The following is a 20,878-nucleotide window of genomic DNA, read 5'->3' on the forward strand; positions in this document are numbered from 1 at the left end:
ATGTCTCGCTAAGCCTTCGCTTAGCGAAGGCCTCTGTTTCTGCAACTTTTTGTTGATGTTTTACAGTACTTGTAGGCAATTGTAACTTGGTTTAATGATACTCTTGCATGATTATTAATGCTTGTTGATGCTTATAATGCTCATTGCTATTCGTTGAAGATTGTTAATCATGTGTGAAGTAATAAATGAAGAATATTAAGGTTTTGTTAAATCTTAATAATGAAGTATGTTGGATAGTGTTCCACATAATAAATGAAGAGCTTATGCTAATTATTTGTGAGTGAATTCATGAACACATATACATGCATTCATGAATTAAATAGGATATTGGATATTCCAATAAAGAAGTATATCGGATTATATTTATCCGATAAAGAAGGATATTAGAGGTGAGATACTCTAATAAAGAAGATGGTACCACATGCATTAGTAATGTCTAGGATTGACATTCATGAAGTTGAAGCATTAGAGTTGCATTAGGCTATATGTGTGCATTACTTGATAAGTGATATGTGACATATAATTTGGCTAAGTATAATGAATTGTAGATTGATTATTTGGTACTTGATTATACATGTTTAGAACTTGTAATTGAGTAGTTAATGGTGATGCATGTTTATAAATTATGAATATGCTTGTTGTTGTTGATGGAGTGTTTAAGTACCTTTTACTTGCACTTATATTTTGATTATGTGATCTAACTCTCATGCTTTGTGTTATGTGCTGGACCGTTGGGGGTTCAGGTTCTCAGGTTGAGGATCCCGATCAGAGTTAGAGGCTGCTCGTGCTCGTGTAGTACGCTTTTTGGTGAGGAGTTTAGCCTAGACTACTCCTTTAGATATATTTTGTATATCTCTTTTGATGGGTTGTATAGAATTGCTCTGATTAGGTTTTACCGGTCGGGTTATTCGTTTGAATTGTATTAAGCCCGTGATGGCATATTAGACTTTGCTAATCCTATCTTTTGAGTTGTAAACATAATATCCTTTGTTGATATGGCCTAGAGCCTAGGGATATTGTGTGAACAATTATGACTATTGTATGATATGCACTATGTTAATTATTCGCTTTTAATTCCGCTGTGCTAGCATGATTTTAAATTATGCCGTGGTTTGTATTATTAACACGTGACGCCTAAATTTTCTTAAGTGTTTTATTTATTTATATTTAATAAATACGTTTTAAGGGGTTTGGGTGTTACAATAGTGGTATCAGAGCAAGGTCGGTTCATGTGGAACCAATTAGGAATAGTTGCCCATATATTCAACTTGTGTAGAGATAACACTGTTGATATTACCTTTCTAAGTATGTTCTTGGAATTGATTGGTTGTTCAGGATCATGGCAGCTAGGGCTAACAATCAGATGGCAGATGCGATAGCTACTTTGACCAACATCGTGGCTAGAGATCATCAACCCGGGAGGGAAGATGAGATGAGGTTGGAGCGGTTTATGAAGCATAATCCGAAGCTTTTCACTGGAGGCTATGCTCCGGAGGCTGCTGTCAAGTGGATAGAGGAAGTAGAGATTGTCTTTGAGGCTATGAGGTGTACCGAGGAGAGTAAGTTGACCTTGGGTACTTATGTACTTCGTGAGGAAGCTAACAAGTTGTGGAAGAATGCTAAGCTGAGGATGGGAGTTGGTGGTGTGGTAATCACTTGGGAGATGTTCAAGGGAGAGTTCTTGAGGAAGTACTTTCCGGCTGATATTAGGAACAAGAAAGTGGTGGAGTTCATGGAGCTCAAGCAAGGGAACATGTCTGTGGCGGAGTATTCCGTGAAGTTTGAGGAGCTATGTGCGTTTAGTCCACACTACAACACCGTGGAAGCTGAGAATGACAAGTGTGTCAAGTTTGAAAGTGGGTTGCGCCCGGACATCAAGCATCTTATCGGATTTTCTCAAATCCGAGACTTTGCAACTTTGGTGGATAAGTGTCGTATCTGTGATGATGATGGAAAGGCCAAGACTAACTACTACAAGGCCATGAGTGACAAGAGAGGAAAAGGTCAAGACCGTGGGAAGCCTTATGGTGACAAGGGGAAGAAGGTTGTTGAGACTAGTGGTGGAAAGAAGAGAGGTGGTGGACAATGCTACAAGTGTGGTGAGTTGGGCCATAAGTCTTATGAGTGCCCAAAGAAGGTGGACAAGTGTTTCAATTGTGGGAGGCTAGGACACAAGTCGGATGTGTGTCAAGTGAAGGTGACTTGTTTCAATTGTGGTGAAGAGGGTCACAAGAGTCCTATGTGCAAGAAGCCGAAGAAGACTGTGGGAAAGGTGTTTGCTTTGAGTGGAGATGATGCGGATCAGGGAGATAATCTCATTAGAGGTATGTGTTTCATCTATAACACTCCTTTAATTGCGATTATTGATACGGGAGCAACACATTCTTTTATATCCGTTGATTGCATGAAGCGTCTTAGTATACCTGTGTCTGAAATGTCTGGTCGTATGGAAATAGAAACTCCTGCTAATGGTTCTGTAACTACTCGTCTCGTATGTCGTGACTGTCCCGTAACCGTGTTTGGTAGACACTTTGGAATGAACCTAGTGTGTATCCAACTTAGTGGAATAGATGTTATCTTTGGTATGAACTGGTTGATATTTAATCGAGTCCATATCAATTGTTGCGAGAAGACTGTTGTGTTTCCTAAACCGGAGGAGAGTTTGCATTTGATGAGTAAGAAGGAAGTAGTAGAATCGTTGAAGGAACCTGTAGAGGTGTATGCGTTGTTTGCATCCTTGAAGATGGAAGGTGAAGTCAAGATGGAAGAGTTACCGGTTGTTTGTGAATTTCCCGATGTATTTCCGGAAGACGTGTCAGATGTACCGCCGAAAAGAGAAGTAGAGTTTACGATCGATTTGGTACCTGGTACTAGCCCGATATCTATGGCACCGTATCGAATGTCAGCGTCAGAGTTTGAAATTCTGGTATCACTAGAATGATGTTACTGTAGATGTCCCAACAACTACTTTATGAATAATGTTGTTTCTATTGTTGGCACATCTTACATATAAAATACTGACAGAAAATAAATAAAGTGCACAAGTAATTGTTAACCCAGTTCAGCCAACTGCCTACTCTGGGGGATACCAATCCAGGAAGGAAATCCACTAATAGCTCTAGTTACTAAGACCTCCAGCAAACCCTAGGATTTACGCCTTAAACTAAGACCTCCAGCAAACCCCTGGTTTACGCCTTATAACCTCGATACTACTCATGCAACTTCTGCCTAGGAACTCCTAGACATGAGATCCCATCTCACTTCCACTCACACAACACAACCTGTGTTGATTATACAATGTTGGGAAAGATGTGATGACAACTTGTCAAGACAACACTTCACTTTTGCTTAAAAGCTTCAAGTGAATCACACACGGTAAACTCCGTACTTCAAAGCTTAGGAGCAACCTTAAACTAATAAACTTACTTCTTAACTCGTGTTATAGAATCCACAAGTAAGAATTACAATCAAATAATAAAAGACTTAACAAAGACTCAATATGTGAACTAATATTTTTCAATGAGATACTTAGTCTTGAGCTTGGTCTTCGTATATATAATGATCTAGCACGCTCCTCTTTCTTCATTACTGATAGGATGCTCCTTGTAGCTCATAAAAGGTGATCTGATTTTCTTTTGATCTTCATTAAGGATATATCAAGACTTTCCAAAAGTGTTTAAAGGACTTTATATGATAGGATAAGTCATCCAGCTATTCCATTAAGTTTGTCTTATCCTTAAAGCTCCTGATCAGATCAAATCTCCATTGAGCGTGCTCTTTAAGTGGATTTCCATAAATAGCAGATGCTCTCATAAATGCGCGAGATTTCCTTGAATAAATATGATGTTGTAACATGTTTTCCAACATCTTGTTAGTATATTTGTTTTAGCAAAATTAAGCCAATTCAAATATCCAACAATCTCCCCCTTTGGCAATTTTTGGCTAAAACAATTTCAGGCCTTTACCTTTGAGAGATATAAAGAGCGCAATCCTTCAAATCACCATGGTCACACAAAAGAAGGAATGTTAGAGCATCATTTAAACAAAATTTCACATAGGTGAAAAATATATGCATCAGAGGCAGCAGCAGCGGAGTTATCATCAATTAGCCTCGAGCAAAATAAAACGTGGTATCAGAGCAAAACATATATCATATGTCATATGTCATCAAAGGTGTTGTGACATATGGGAGCACATCTTCTAGCACATGTTCGTCCAATCAGGGCAGCATCCATTCAGTAGAAAACTCCCCCTGACTTCATCAGCTTGTGCATCATCTCAGGGTAAAAGAAATTTTACTCCCCCTGAATACTTGCTTACTGCTACTTAACAACATGTCATAACAAAAGACACAACAACATGTAGCAGAAACAAACAAATCAAAGTACTACTCCCCCTTTTTAGCCACAAAATGTGCCAAAACAGGAAAGTTAAGTATCCAAAGTGCAGAATTAAAAATACAGACCATGCACTCAGAAGGTGCTAAAATCCAGGGCACAAAACAACCCACAAAAACAAATAACAAAGTTCAGTAAAACATTAAACAGATTACAAAATCATTCATCATCACTACTGTCAGAGGCTTCATCCTCATCTGTAGCAGTAGCATAACCTTCATCCTCATCTGCATTATTTTGATCACCTGTAGCAGCCACATTTGCACTAGCTTTCACAGGTACCTCATCAGCTTCCAATCCTTCAATCATCTTCAAGAACACATTCTTCCTTTCCTCAAGCTCAGCCTGCTGTTTATCTATTTCCTGACATTGAATCTTTAAACCAGCAATAATCTCCTTTTTGGACATAACACCAGCACCAGCAGCAGATGTTCCAACATGATCAGTAACATTGTGATTACCAAAAAGCTTGTGATGAAAAGTAAAACCAGATTCCCTCTTCTTAGGTGTGTCAGTCACAACCTTAATGTCTGGATATTGGGCCAAGATAATTCCACATAGCAAAGATGGAAATGCTATTGGCATCTTCACAGCAGTTGATCTAATATGCTTAATGGTTTGATCAAAAATAAAGGATCCATAGTCATAGTCAAACTTGGTTCCTACAGCATATATAAATCTACCCAGGTTGGTTGCAACATTGGTTGCATGCTTGGTTGGTACCCAATTGGTTGACCCTATCCTATTGAGGATGGCATATTTGACATTCAATTTACTCGTGGGAATCAGCTTCTTTGTAGGCCAGACCTTAACCTTACCACCAGTTATCTCAGCACTCACAACATCATTAGCAACCTCTAATTCAGCCTTAGGTTCTATAGATCTTCCTAAGTAATTATTAATCACAACAGGAGAAAAATTGATACATTTACCTCTGACAAAAACTTTGTGGTAGTCCTTGCTCAGTGGGTTATCACATTCTTCAGGGATGTTTACAAGAAATTCTTTCACCAGCAGCTCATAGCAGGGACTGAAGTCACAGACTGTCTTCATCAGACCAGCTTCCTTGATGTAGTCAAAGATGTCTTGACATTTGAGAGCATCTTTGGTCAGTTCCCTTTCAACAGCCAATCTCCTTTGGTAAATGTAGTCCCATCTCAGTGCAAAGGCAGCACGATGGAAGGAAATGTTATCACAGGGGGCTTCTTCAACACCTTGAGGAGCCTTCTTCACAGTAGTCTTCTTAGGGTTGGCAGATGAGATGTTAGCAACATCTTCAGCAACATCATAGTCTGAGTCACTAGATGACTCCTTCTTTCTCTTCAGTGTTTCCTTCTTCTTGCTGGGAGGGGAGAAAACTTTGCTCCAACCTTTTACAGGTCCAACACCTTTCGTTTTCACTCTTGGTGTAGGAGTCTTGCTTGCAGTGGCCACAGCCTTCCCTGTACAGCTTCTCAACCTTTTTGTTATACCACCAGTTGATTTTACAGCAGTCTTGGTGGTGACATAATCATCAACATCTACTACATCTTTTTCTTTCTCAGCTTCTGCAGGCTTGTCAGCTTCAACCTCTTGCTCATCTGTAGGGATGGACTGGTTGCTCTCTTCAGATTGAGTTTCCTCTTCATCAGCAGAAGCTCCTTCATCAGCAATTTCAGTCTCTTCATCTGAGGTCTCAGATGTTGTGACAGTTGTCTCAACATCTTTTGCAGCATCAGCTTCCTTCACAGGTTCTTCCTCAGCGGTTTCAGTTTCTTCATCTTCTCTCAAGGATGTCTCAACATCCTTCATCACAACTTCTTCTGTTTCCACAGGGGCTGATTTTTCAGTTACCATTTCAGCAAGAGTTGGTGATTTATCAGCAATATCAGGCTCAACTTCTGTATTTGTGTCTTCAATCTCCGTTTCAACAGGCATGGAATTAAGATCTTGCTTTGCAGCGTCAGATCCCAAATTTTCTTCGCGAGGGTCACCAGCAGGAGGAATTGTTTCAACAACTTCAGACACAGGTTTAGGGTTCTGAGATTCTCCTTCGTTGGTTTCAGATGTTTTCTCAGATGTGTTAACATTCGAATCAAACACCAAATCAGACATAGACAGAGAAAACTTAGATTTGTAATCCCTTCTTTTCCTTTTAGAACTTCCTTTACTAGATTTATTACCCAAAGGTGAGATAGCATCACTTACTTTGATGATTTCTTCCTTTTTCTCAACAGATTTTTCTTTTCCTTTCTTCTCAGCGACATTTGTTTGAGCTTTGGATTTGGAAGCACGAACAGTCGTAACAGGGACGGCGTCCTTGATGATTAGTGCCTTTGATCGAGTAGAACGACCGGACTTTGTAGTTTGGGAAGATTCAGACATGTTTGGATGTCGATTTTTGAGGTTTAGGAAGATGGATAGATGGAGTTTGATGAGCAAAGTGAGAGAATAGGGTTTGCAGACAAAGGTTAGAATTTGGAAGAAAAGTAATTGAATGCGTGTGATGATGTATTTAAGGGAAGTTTGTAATGATTTCCCTAAATTAGCGTGCATTGATTGATGGGAGAGAAAACGGTTTCCTTTTGCACGCCACAACTGCAGTAACTGCTATGCTTCTTCATGCAGGCAAATTCCCAATTTGCCCCTCAAAAATTCAAACTGATTAGCATCAAGCGCCTTTGTAAAAATGTCAGCTAGCTGTTCACTTGTACCAATGTGCTTAAGTTCCACACAATTTTCTTCAACAAGGTCTCTGATGAAATGATGCCTGATGTCTATGTGTTTGGTTCTTGAGTGTTGAACTGGATTCTTTGATATATTGATTGCACTCAAGTTGTCACAATATAATGTCATGATATCTTGGTCGACATTATATTCTTTCAGCATCTGTTTCATCCACATCAGTTGGGAACAACTGCTTCCTGCAGCTATGTATTCAGCCTCTGCAGTAGACAGAGACACACAATTCTGCTTCTTGCTGAACCATGAGATTAAATTATCACCCAAAAAGAAACATCCTCCTGAGGTACTCTTTCTATCATCAGCACTTCCAGCCCAATCTGCATCACAATACCCTATCAAAGTTGAATTCTTTGTCTGGGAGTACAGAATCCCATAATCACTGGTGCCCTTTATATACTTCAGAATCCTTTTGACTTGGACAAGATGGCTCATCTTTGGCTTGGCTTGATATCTTGCACAAACACCTACAGCAAAGGTGATGTCTGGTCTACTAGCTGTAAGATACAATAGACTGCCAATCATGCTCCTGTATAGGCTTTGATCAACATCAATGCCATTTTCATCTTTGGTTAACTTTAGATGAGTAGCAGCTGGTGTTCTCTTGTGTGCTGCAGTGTCCATTCCAAACTTTTTGAGCATGTTCTTTGCATACTTGCTTTGAGAGACAAATATGGTGTCTTCCATTTGTTTTACTTGCAAACCAAGAAAATATGTCAGCTCACCCACCAAACTCATTTCAAACTCTGATTGCATTTGTTGTACAAAATGTTGCACCATCTTTTCAGACATTCCACCAAATACTATGTCATCAACATAAATCTGGGCAATCATCAGCTTCTCTTCTTGTCCTTTAACAAACAAGGTTTTGTCATGACCTCCTTTTCTGTATCCTTGACTAACGAGAAAATTTGTCAGCCTTTCATACCAGGCCCTTGGAGCCTGTTTCAGTCCATAAAGAGCCTTCTTCAGCTTGTACACATGATCAGGATTAGCAGGATCTACAAAACCTTTTGGCTGCTCCACATAAACTTCTTCATGTAAGTACCCATTAAGGAAGGCACTCTTGACATCCATTTGGTACAGCTTAAATTTGAAGATGCATGCTATACCAAGAAGTAGCCTAATAGATTCCAGTCTTGCAACTGGCGCAAATGTTTCATCAAAGTCAAGTCCTTCAACCTGAGTGTACCCTTGAGCCACTAGCCTTGCCTTGTTTCTTGTTACAACACCATTTTCATCTGACTTGTTCTTGAACACCCATTTTGTGCCTATGACATTAACATCATTGGGTCTAGGAACAAGATCCCACACATCACTTCTCCTAAACTGAGTTAATTCATCTTGCATGGCTTCTATCCAGAACTCATCAGTGAGAGCCTCTTTTACATTTTTAGGCTCAACCTTTGAGACAAAACATGAATTAGTAACCACTTCATTTGTTCTTCTTGTAGCAATTCCCTGGTTAGGATTTCCTATGATGAGATCCTTGGGATGGTTCTTCTGTATTCTTATTGAAGGAACTTTGCTCACAGGGCGAGGTGTAGGAATGGTTGATTCATCATCTGAATCTGATTCCTTTTCTGCTACAGCTTCTTCAGATGTTGGCAAAGTTGTTGCAACATCATCTTCAGTATCAGATGTTTTAGCAGATGTCAAATCATCTATCACAACATTGATAGATTCTACTATTACCTTAGTTCTCTGGTTGTAAACTCTGTAAGCCCTGTTGTTTGTTGAGTACCCAAGAAACAATCCTTCTTCACTTTTAGGATCCATTTTTCTTCTGTGCTCTCTATCAGATAGGATATAGCACTTACTTCCAAACACATGAAAGTGTTTGACAGTTGGTTTTCTGCCTTTCCACAGTTCATATAGTGTAGTAGAAGTTCCAGTTCTGAGTGTGACACGATTGTGAATATAACAAGCAGTATGCATAGCCTCAGCCCAGAATTGATATGGAAGATGTTTTGCATGCAACATCACTCTGGCTGACTCTTGTATTGTCCTGTTCTTCCTCTCAACAACACCATTTTGTTGAGGTGTGATAGGAGCTGAGAATTCATGCTTGATTCCTTCAGAGATGCAGAATTCAAGAAAGCTTGCATTCTCAAACTCTTTACCATGATCACTTCGTATCCTAACAATAGCAGAGTTCCTTTCTCTTTGGAGTTGAAGACAAAGTTCTTTGAATGTATCAAAACTTTCAGATTTGTCTTTTAGAAATTCAATCCATGTGAACCTTGAAAAATCATCTACCATGACAAATGCATACCTTTTTCCTCCAAGGCTCTCTACTTGCATTGGCCCCATCAGGTCTATGTGCAGTAATTCTAGAACCCTTGTTGTGGTCAGATGTTGCAACTTTGGATGCGACATCTTTGTCTGCTTCCCTATTTGACATTCTCCACATATACTTCCTTCTTCTATTTTGAGCTTTGGAAGTCCTCTGATAGCCTCTTTAGCTATTGCCTTCTTCATGCCTTTAAGGTGCAGGTGGCCAAGTTTTTGGTGCCACAACTTTACCTCATCTTCTTTGCTAATAAAACATGTTGCTACATCTTCTTCTTTAGGGATCCAGAGATAGCAGTTGTCTCTTGACCTTACTCCTTTCATTAACAACTCTCCTTGCTCATTTGTAACTAGACATTCAGCTTTCGTGAAGTTAACTTTCATGCCTTGATCACAAAGTTGGCTTATGCTGATTAGATTTGCTTTAAGCCCTTTTACAAGCAGCACATTATCTAGCTTTGGTAAGCCATGGTTTGCAAGTTTACCAACTCCCTTGATCTCCCCTTTAGCTCCATCTCCAAAGGTTACAAAACTGGTAGCATATGACTTCAAGTCTTCAAGATAATGTTCAACACCTGTCATGTGTCTAGAACAGCCACTATCAAAGTACCAGGTTTCTCTTGAAGACGCTCTCAAGGATGTATGAGCTATTAGACCTGTGATCTTCTTCTTTTCTCTCCATTCCTGTCTTGTCGTAACATTAGGAAGGACAGGAGTATAGAATTCTTGATGAACTCTCCTTGGATATCCGTGCAGCCTATAGCAGAAAGGCCTAATGTGTCCTTTCCTGCCACAATGATGACATGTCCAGTTATAGAACCTGGGCATAGAATGTCCCATCAGATGTTGCGACAATCCTCCTGACACAAACGTGCTGCTGATTGGAGTATGTATAGTAGCATTGTTGAACTTCATCTGCTGCTTTACTCTTTCATGTTCAAAACCAATGGGCTTAGGTTTCCCATAGTTTTGTCTCTGTAACATTTCCTCAAAGGCATCAGTACCTTTGGTCATCATTTTAGCCACTTTAGTGACTTGATCTAAATCAGCATTTAATTTGGTTACTTCTTCATTCTGTTCAGCAACTTTACGCAGGAGGTTAGACTTCTCCATTTCCAGCTGTTGAATTTGACTACTCTGATCTTCAACCTTAGCATTGAGATTATCAATGTTTATGAGTAAGTCATTTTTCTCAGCTTGTAGTTTACCATTGATCTTCTTTTGTTTCTCTAATGCTTTGCAAACTTCTATACTTCTAGTATGAAGATCTTTATAAGTAGCAGCTAGTTCCTCATAAGTTACCTCCTCATCACATGATTCTGAGTCAGATTCACAAACTCCTGTTAAAGCATTAACAAATTTGGCAGATTCTTCCTCCTCTGAATCTGTATCAGACCATGAAACCACAAGACTTTTCTTTTGCCTTTTTAGAAAGGTTGGACATTCAGGTCTGATATGTCCAAAACCTTCACATTCATGGCATTTCACTCCTCTTTCATCTTCATTTGTCTTTTTCTGAGAGCTGGACTGTTTGTTGTTGTTGAGTCGACCATTTGGCTTGTGCCTTTGATCTACTTTCTTCATCAACTTGTTGAACTGTCTTCCAAGCATAGCCATAGATTCAGCTAAGCTTTCTTCACCTTCAGATTCAATTTGTAAGTCATCAGCAGCACTTTTTGAAGCAAAAGCTAGATTCTTATCTTTCTTTTCATTTCTCCTGTTTAGGCCAATTTCATAGGTCTGAAGTGATCCTATGAGTTCATCTAAATTTAGACTTGAAAGATCATGAGCCTCCTCAATAGCTGTCACCTTCATATCAAATCTTTTAGGCAAAGATCTGAGTATTTTTCCAACTAGCTCCTCATCTGAGATAGGTTTTCCAAGTGCATCAAACGAATTTGCAAAATCAAGCACATTCATCTGAAAGTCATGAATGGTTTCTTCCTCCTTCATTCTGAGATTCTCAAAATTGGTTTTGAGCATCTGAAGTTTAGATAGTTTAACTTTTGATGTTCCTTCATGAGCTTTTCTCAGAACTTCCCAGGCATGTTTAGCAGTAATACATCTCTTAACAAGCCTGAACATGTTTGCATCCACACCATTAAAAATAGCATACAAGGCTTTGGAGTTGCCAAGTGCCAGATCATCCTCATCTTTAGTCCATTCATCATTTGGCTTCTTGACATCAGTTTTATTGCCATCTTTGTCAAGAACCATTGGTGGTTCCCATCCACGTAACACAGCCTTCCATGTCCTGCTGTCAATTGATTTTATGAAAGCCTCCATTTTAGATTTCCAATAATCATAGTTCTCAGGACCTGTCAGTAGGGGGGTTTAGACACTGACCCTCCTTCTTTATCCATTGTACCAGAAAGTACTCTCCCTGGAGCTCACCCAAAATAACAGAACAGGGTGTCTGCTCTGATGCCAATTGAAATTCTGGTATCACTAGAATGATGTTACCGTAGATGTCCCAACAACTACTTTATGAATAATGTTGTTTCTATTGTTGGCACATCTTACATATAAAATACTGACAGAAAATAAATAAAGTGCACAAGTAATTGTTAACCCAGTTCAGCCAACTGCCTACTCTGGGGGATACCAATCCAGGAAGGAAATCCACTAATAGCTCTAGTTACTAAGACCTCCAGCAAACCCTAGGATTTACGCCTTAAACTAAGACCTCCAGCAAACCCCTGGTTTACGCCTTATAACCTCGATACTACTCATGCAACTTCTGCCTAGGAACTCCTAGACATGAGATCCCATCTCACTTCCACTCACACAACACAACCTGTGTTGATTATACAATGTTGGGAAAGATGTGATGACAACTTGTCAAGACAACACTTCACTTTTGCTTAAAAGCTTCAAGTGAATCACACACGGTAAACTCCGTACTTCAAAGCTTAGGAGCAACCTTAAACTAATAAACTTACTTCTTAACTCGTGTTATAGAATCCACAAGTAAGAATTACAATCAAATAATAAAAGACTTAACAAAGACTCAATATGTGAACTAATATTTTTCAATGAGATACTTAGTCTTGAGCTTGGTCTTCGTATATATAATGATCTAGCACGCTCCTCTTTCTTCATTACTGATAGGACGCTCCTTGTAGCTCATAAAAGGTGATCTGATTTTCTTTTGATCTTCATTAAGGATATATCAAGACTTTCCAAAAGTGTTTAAAGGACTTTATATGATAGGATAAGTCATCCAGCTATTCCATTAAGTTTGTCTTATCCTTAAAGCTCCTGATCAGATCAAATCTCCATTGAGCGTGCTCTTTAAGTGGATTTCCATAAATAGCAGATGCTCTCATAAATGCGCGAGATTTCCTTGAATAAATATGATGTTGTAACATGTTTTCCAACATCTTGTTAGTATATTTGTTTTAGCAAAATTAAGCCAATTCAAATATCCAACAGAGTTGAATGAGTTGAAGAAGCAACTAGAGGAACTACTTGAGAAGAAGTTTATTCGACCTAGTGTATCACCGTGGGGTGCACCGGTGTTGTTGGTTAAGAAGAAAGAAGGGAGTATGAGGTTGTGTATTGACTACCGACAGTTGAACAAAGTGACGATCAAGAATAAGTATCCACTTCCGAGGATAGATGATTTAATGGATCAATGGTTGGAGCTTGCGTGTTTAGTAAGATTGATTTGAGATCCGGATACCATCAGATTAGAGTGAAAACGGAAGATATACCAAAGACTGCTTTTAGGACGAGGTATGGTCATTATGAATATTCGGTGATGCCTTTTGGTGTGACCAATGCACCTGGTGTTTTTATGGAGTACATGAATAGGATTTTTCATTCATTCTTGGACAAGTTTGTCGTGGTATTCATCGATGATATTTTGGTTTACTCAAAGTCCGAAGAGGAACATAAGGAGCATTTGCGGATTGTTTTACAAGTTTTGAAGGAGAAGAAGTTGTATGCCAAATTGTCGAAGTGTGAATTTTGGTTGAAAGAAGTAAGTTTTCTTGGTCATGTGATTTCAAGTGGAGGAATAGCGGTTGACCCAGCGAAAGTTGATGCCGTATTGCAATGGGGAACGCCGGAGTCTGTTTCAGAGATAAGAAGTTTTCTTGGATTGGCTAGTTATTATAGGAGGTTCATTGAGGGATTTTCGAAGTTGGCTTTGCCTTTGACGCAGTTGACTCGGAAGGATCAAGCGTTTGTTTGGGATGGGAAGTGCGAGGAAAGTTTTCAAGAGCTTAAGAAGAGGTTGACTACCGCGCCTGTGTTGATTTTACCGGATGCTAACGAATCTTTCGTCGTGTATTGTGATGCTTCGAAGATGGGACTAGGAGGTGTGCTTATGCAAAAAGGTCAAGTGGTAGCGTATGCGTCGAGACAACTGAAGGTTCACGAGAGGAACTATCCGACACACGATCTTGAGTTAGCCACAGTTGTGTTTTCATTGAAAGTATGGAGGCATTACTTGTATGGATCGAAGTTTGAAGTCTTTAGTGATCACAAGAGTTTGAAGTATCTATTCGATCAGAAGGAGTTGAATATGAGACAAAGAAGATGGCTCGAATTTTTGAAGGATTATGACTTTGATTTGAGTTATCACCCCGATAAGGCTAATGTGGTGGCCGATGCGTTGAGTAGGAAATCGTTGCACATGTCATCACTAATGGTGAAAGAGCTGGAGTTGATTGAAGAATTCCGAGATTTGAGTCTAGTGTGTGAAGTGACTCCTAAGAGTGTGAAATTAGGAATGTTGAAGTTGACGAATCCTTTTCTAGAGAATATCAAAGAATGTCAAAAGACGGATAAGAAGTTAATGGAGAAGTTGGCAATAGTAGTTGAGGAAGGAAAAGAAGCTAATTTCAAAGTTGACGAGAATCGAGTTGTGAGATTTCATGGAAGAGTGTGCGTGCCCGATGTGCCCGAGATAAAGAAGATGATTTTGGAAGAAGGTCATAGGAGTGGAATGAGCATTCACCCTGGAGTAACCAAGATGTATCTAGATTTGAAGAAGTTATTTTGGTGGCCAGGAATGAAGAGGCAAATTTCTGAGTTTGTTTATGCTTGCCTAGTTTGTCAGAAGTCGAAGATAGAACATCAGAAACCGTCTGGTTTGTTGCAACCTTTGTTTATACCGGAATGGAAGTGGGATAGTATTGCGATGGATTTTGTGGGAGGTTTACCCAAGACTACTAAAGGTTATGAAGTGATTTGGGTGGTAGTAGATCGTTTGACGAAGTGTGCGCATTTTATTGCTATTAAGAAAGGTACCTTGGTGCCTAAGTTGGCCGAGATCTATGTGGAGCAAATTGTGAAGTTGCATGGTATTCCGTCGAGTATTGTTTCAGATCGAGATCCGAGGTTCACTTCGAGATTTTGGGAAAGTTTACAAGAGGCTTTAGGGACTAAGTTGAGGTTGAGTTCGGCTTATCATCCTCAAACGGATGGCCAATCGGAAAGGACGATACAATCTTTGGAAGATTTGTTGAGAGCTTGTGTTTTGGAGCAAGGAGTAAGTTGGGATTCGTGTTTGCCGTTGATCGAGTTCACGTACAATAATAGTTTTCATTCAAGTATCGGAATGGCACCTTTTGAGGCTTTGTATGGAAGGAGGTGTAGAACACCGCTTTGTTGGTTTGAATCCGGAGAGAGTGTGATTCTTGGTCCGGAGATTGTACAAGAGACTACGGAAAAGATTAGAATGATTCGAGAGAAGATGAAAGCGTCTCAGAGTCGTCAAAAGAGTTATCACGACAAGAGGAGGAAAGACATTGAATTTCAAGAAGGTGATCATGTTTTCTTAAGAGTTACATCGACTACCGGAATTGGACGTGCTTTGAAGTCGAGGAAGTTGACGTCGAAGTTTATTGGTCCTTATCAGATTTTGAAAAGAGTGGGGAAAGTGGCGTATAGGATTGCTTTACCGCCATCATTGGCGAATTTGCACGATGTGTTTCACGTGTCACAATTGAGGAAATATGTAAGAGACCCGTCACATGTGATTGAATCGGATGATGTTCAAGTGAGGGACGACTTAACGGTCGAGACTGTGCCTTTGAGGATCGAAGGTAGAGAAGTGAAGAGGTTGAGAAATAAGGATATCGCCTCGGTGAAGGTGGTATGGGGAGGACCCGCTGGTGAGAATGCGACTTGGGAATTGGAGAGCAAGATGATGAGTTCGTATCCAGAGTTATTTCCAGGTAATTTTCGAGGGCGAAAATTCTTTAAGGAGGGTAGAGTTGTAACGACCCAATTTTCATATTATTAATTTTAATGAGTTAAAATATTTTATTTAATGTGACATTTTAATTAAGTTAATAACTAGAGTTATTTATCGAGTACTTTAGTTATTAGGCGAGTAGTGAGAGTTAACGTGAATTGGGCCAAGCCAATGGGCTTGAGGCCCAATGGGCCTTGTGAGCATGAGTGGGGCGGCCATATGGCCAAGTCATGAGGGAACATTTCATTTGTTCTTGTTCTTGACAAGTTGGAGAGAGAAGAGAGCTCAAGAGCTAGGGCAAAGGAAGTGAGGAGAATCAAGATCAAATCTTCGTATTTTCTTCGAATCCAGGTATGAGAGTAGATTCCTTAATCGTGGGTGACTCGAGGAAGGGGAGAATGTCGATTTCTCCTCACCCGAACTTCCTCCACCCCATTTTCGTTTTAGCTTAGATCGGATTTTCTTGATGGAATTCGTTCCTAAGGTTCTTAATATGTTTAACATGCTTTTAACATGATTAATGAACGAAAATAATGGATAAAAACGAGTTTTATAACAGATTAAACTCAAGAACTTTGTGTTCTTGAGAGTTTTGATGAAAAAGTGTCAATCCTTACTTTTTCGATGTTTAAGAGGTAGATCTGAGAAATGGACTGTCCTTTTGTGTCTATCTATGTTTGTTATGTGTGAATACAAACTCTTTTGGGATTTATAACATGAAAAATGGGATTTTTGGGTGATTTGAGGTAGAAATCGCAAGTTTTGAACTGTCCTGACAGGAAGGGTTCGCTCAGCGAACGTGTGGCGAGCAGCTCGCCACAGCTCGCTGAAGCTCGCCACGAGCAGGTGTGTCTCTGGCATTGTTCGCGTAGGCTCGCTAAGCCTTCGCTCAGCGAATAGTTCGCTGAAGCTCGCCAATGCTCGCCATGAGCAGGTGACTTACTGGTGAGGTTCGCCATGTCTCGCTAAGCCTTCGCTTAGCGAAGGCCTCTGTTTCTGCAACTTTTTGTTGATGTTTTACAGTACTTGTAGGCAATTGTAACTTGGTTTAATGATACTCTTGCATGATTATTAATGCTTGTTGATGCTTATAATGCTCATTGCTATTCGTTGAAGATTGTTAATCATGTGTGAAGTAATAAATGAAGAATATTAAGGTTTTGTTAAATCTTAATAATGAAGTATGTTGGATAGTGTTCCACATAATAAATGAAGAGCTTATGCTAATTATTTGTGAGTGAATTCATGAACACATATACATGCATTCATGAATTAAATAGGATATTGGATATTCCAATAAAGAAGTATATCGGATTATATTTATCCGATAAAGAAGGATATTAGAGGTGAGATACTCTAATAAAGAAGATGGTACCACATGCATTAGTAATGTCTAGGATTGACATTCATGAAGTTGAAGCATTAGAGTTGCATTAGGCTATATGTGTGCATTACTTGATAAGTGATATGTGACATATAATTTGGCTAAGTATAATGAATTGTAGATTGATTATTTGGTACTTGATTATACATGTTTAGAACTTGTAATTGAGTAGTTAATGGTGATGCATGTTTATAAATTATGAATATGCTTGTTGTTGTTGATGGAGTGTTTAAGTACCTTTTACTTGCACTTATATTTTGATTATGTGATCTAACTCTCATGCTTTGTGTTATGTGCTGGACCGTTGGGGGTTCAGGTTCTCAGGTTGAGGATCCCGATCAGAGTTAGAGGTTGCTCGTGCTCGTGTAGTACACTTTTTGGTGAGGAGTTTAGCCTAGACTACTCCTTTAGATATATTTTGTATATCTCTTTTGATGGGTTGTATAGAATTGCTCTGATTAGGTTTTACCGGTCGGGTTATTCGTTTGAATTGTATTAAGCCCGTGATGGCATATTAGACTTTGCTAATCCTATCTTTTGAGTTGTAAACATAATATCCTTTGTTGATATGGCCTAGAGCCTAGGGATATTGTGTGAACAATTATGACTATTGTATGATATGCACTATGTTAATTATTCGCTTTTAATTCCGCTGTGCTAGCATGATTTTAAATTATGCCGTGGTTTGTATTATTAACACGTGACGCCTAAATTTTCTTAAGTGTTTTATTTATTTATATTTAATAAATACGTTTTAAGGGGTTTGGGTGTTACACATGCTCGTCATGTCGACCCTATCCCATAAGCACAAAAGTCTAGAGATAAAATGTCGAAGTGGCCCAATCCGAAAAGCTCTTAATTTCTCCAGTTTCAACGATCGACATTAGACCCTATATCGTAACGCCTTGCAACATTTGATTTGAGTCACTCCGTGACAGCCTACCTTCAAGCTCCAACTGTCTCAATATTCCCTCTCTAAAAAGGTTGTCTACGGAAAACACCTTAATGTATGCAATTAAAATCATAAAATCTCTCATTCTACATTTTTATACTGACTTGAGCATTAGAGTATTTACATACACTATCAATTTCAACCTTAATTAACAATTCATTGTTCAATTTCAGCTACTTCTTATCACTATACAACAAGGACTCATATAATAAATAAATTTCTCATAGGCAAAAGAAAATTCAAAAGTAATAGTAGTACTACTGGAGTATTAAAATGTCATGAGCCATCATATAAGTCACGCCTATCAGAGATTCAAACCACTCAACAACACGACACAAGGTAGAATCATAAATAGAATTCCAAAACTCAAAAAATAAAAAACAACAACTTGGTTACGCATGACAACAAATGCATTCTTGTAATAACTGTATGAAAGATTTCCTCCCTCAAGTAGCAATGGTCCACTTCATGTCATTCTCAAAAATCCAATGACAAACCTCAATTTTTCCAGGACCCGACCCCAACGCTGAGAAAGCACCATGTTCTGGACCCCATGATGACGTGTCAATATGACAGATGGCAACTCCATGATTAATCTTTGACTTAGTGTCCAGGTCAAGAATTTCAGTTTCATAGACTCTCACTTTAGGAATAGAGTGACAATAATACAGTAAGTAAGGGTACAAACTCTGATGACATGAAACCGATTTGGTCACTTTTCCACCGTCCATTACGTGTACTTTTCCAATCATCACCGTTCCTTTTGACCCGTTCACATTTTCAGTTGTTTTCACAACCACATTGGGACCCAATACATAAACTGCAAACTCAATCATGCCCTCAGCTGAACCAACGCACCGTTTTGTTTCTCCTACACTCGGTGCTCTCTCGCATTCTCCAAGTGCGTTAATTATCACGCGCTCTGTCGCGGAACCTTCCCGCGCGTGAAACACTTCTTTTATATCGTCCAAACTTGAGGACGAGAACGGTAATTTCGATGAAATTGATAGGGGCAAAAACGTCCTTGAAAGCATTTTGTCTCTAATGTCTGGCATCACCATCACATTTCCTTCCTTTAAAATCGATTCTCTGAAAAATCTACCCGGCTCAATAAATTTCTTTACCATTTTGCCACTGAGCATGCTGAAATTGTTATATGCTGAAAACGACACGCCGTTTTTGTTGTAGCCTTTGAACGCGCGTCCTAACCCATAAGTTTTGAATCCAAACGCGGTTTTACCCGAAGCTCCTTTTCCATATTCAGTGAAAGTGTCGTTTCCTTCGTTAAACGATTGTCCATAGTTCGTAAACGACGTAGCACCAGATTTTGATTTTGAACCGTAGCTTTGAAACGAATCATCGCCAACGTTAGCGCGGTTCCTATAACTGACAAAAGTATCGGTACCAGAAACGGAGGCGGCGCCGTAAGTTTTGAAGCTGCTCCGGGGATTATTACCGTTGAAACTGTACGATCTGAATGAATCGTTGGCAGCTCCGGTTCCTAATTCACCGTAACCAGTGAACGTTGATTGAAGAATGTTGGAGTCAGCAGCGTAATTGATGAAATCGCTATTACCGCTACGAACGCGTTTTCCGTAACTGTTAAACGATTGCGATCCAGAATTTGTTTCATTGTCGTAGCTTGAGAACGAGAGTTTGTGGTTGTTAGCGGCAGAGTCGTAGGCAGTGAAACCGAGATTCGGAACATTGACGAGTTTATCGTACGAGTTTATCGTAGCTTTTGAATTCTCCGGTACCGGAAGTTGAACCGGAACCATAGTTAGTGAAATTAGTGTTAGCTACGTTGCCGTTTTCTACGTAGTTGTTGAATTCTCCACCGTGACGAGTTGCGATTGTGCTGTATTTCTTGAACGAGTCGTTGTTTGTGTTTAACCCGTTTGAATAGTTTTTGAACGAGTCAACTCCACCGAGTCGAGCTGAGCCGTAGTTTGCAAATCGTTTGTTTGAGTAGATGGCGAAGTTGGAGTCGTTTTTTGTGGTTTTTGTGGATTGGTGGAGTGTGTTTGGGTGGTCGAAGGAGCAGAATAAGTATGGTGTGGAGCATAGCGAACGGTGGGGATTTGAAGAAGATGATTTTTGTTTTAGGAGATTTATGAGATTTGCGTATTGGTGTGGTGTGAGAGGGGAAGCTTTAGAGAGAAGGAAATCAGGGATTGGAAGTTTGTTAGAGATTTTTGTGTTCCAGTAACGAATGAGTGATGCTTTGGGACTGAAAGGGTTTGTCTTTTGTTTGAGAGAATATTCTTGTGTTTCACCAATGGTTGCTACAAAAACCTGCATTTGTACAAAATTAAGAAATATTTAATGACACATAGTACATGTAGGAAAATAATCATAACTTAGGAAAGGAAAGGAAATATGCAATGCAATTTAATTAATCAAGTGTGAAAATGAGATTCATGGATTTTGTGGTGTTTCTTACATGGAAAAAAGAGAGTGACAAGAACAAGAAGATGAAATGAATTTTCATTTTGAGATGGTGAGTTAGTAGTGTGTATTGATATTGAGTCCAACAAAGGAGTGAGTGAAAGTGATATATAAGAAAGGGTCATGCTAAACGTAGTCCTGGGGCACTAGTTAAACATACTAAAAAAAAAACAAATGATAAAGTTAATGATGAGAGAGAATAACTTTTCACTTCATTAAAACATTGAAAGCACAATTTACGAGATAAAACTTCTATATTTGTATTCTTAACTAGTGCCCCGGGAGCACTGTTTAGCATTTTCCATCCTATAAGAAAAAGCACATAGGACATTTGGGGGGACAAGACAAAATATTTATGGTCTCACCCGACATTTGTTTACTTTTCTCTACGCTACCATTGCTTCCGAGTAGAAAAGTAACAAGTTCCTTTTCTTTATGTTTTTATGTATTTTGGTGATAAATGTCTTAAGAATGAA

General features: G+C 39.2%; 1 protein-coding gene and 1 pseudogene across 1 annotated transcript; one reads left to right on the forward strand and one right to left on the reverse strand.

Moving 5' to 3' along the window:
- Nucleotides 1-1,783: 1,783 nt before the first annotated feature.
- On the forward strand, nt 1,784-13,274 carry LOC123905295 (the record flags this gene model as incomplete). Its single annotated transcript, XM_045954904.1, has 3 exons — nt 1,784-2,926; nt 12,848-12,937; nt 13,227-13,274. Coding segments are annotated over 3 exons (1,281 nt in total), but the record flags the coding sequence as incomplete, so codon positions are not given.
- Nucleotides 13,275-18,044: 4,770 nt separating this feature from the next.
- LOC123910861 lies at nt 18,045-20,659 on the reverse strand (annotated as a pseudogene).
- Nucleotides 20,660-20,878: the final 219 nt, after the last annotated feature.

Source organism: Trifolium pratense, linkage group LG2 (assembly GCF_020283565.1).
Source record: "Trifolium pratense cultivar HEN17-A07 linkage group LG2, ARS_RC_1.1, whole genome shotgun sequence".
Lineage (NCBI taxonomy): Eukaryota > Viridiplantae > Streptophyta > Magnoliopsida > Fabales > Fabaceae > Trifolium > Trifolium pratense.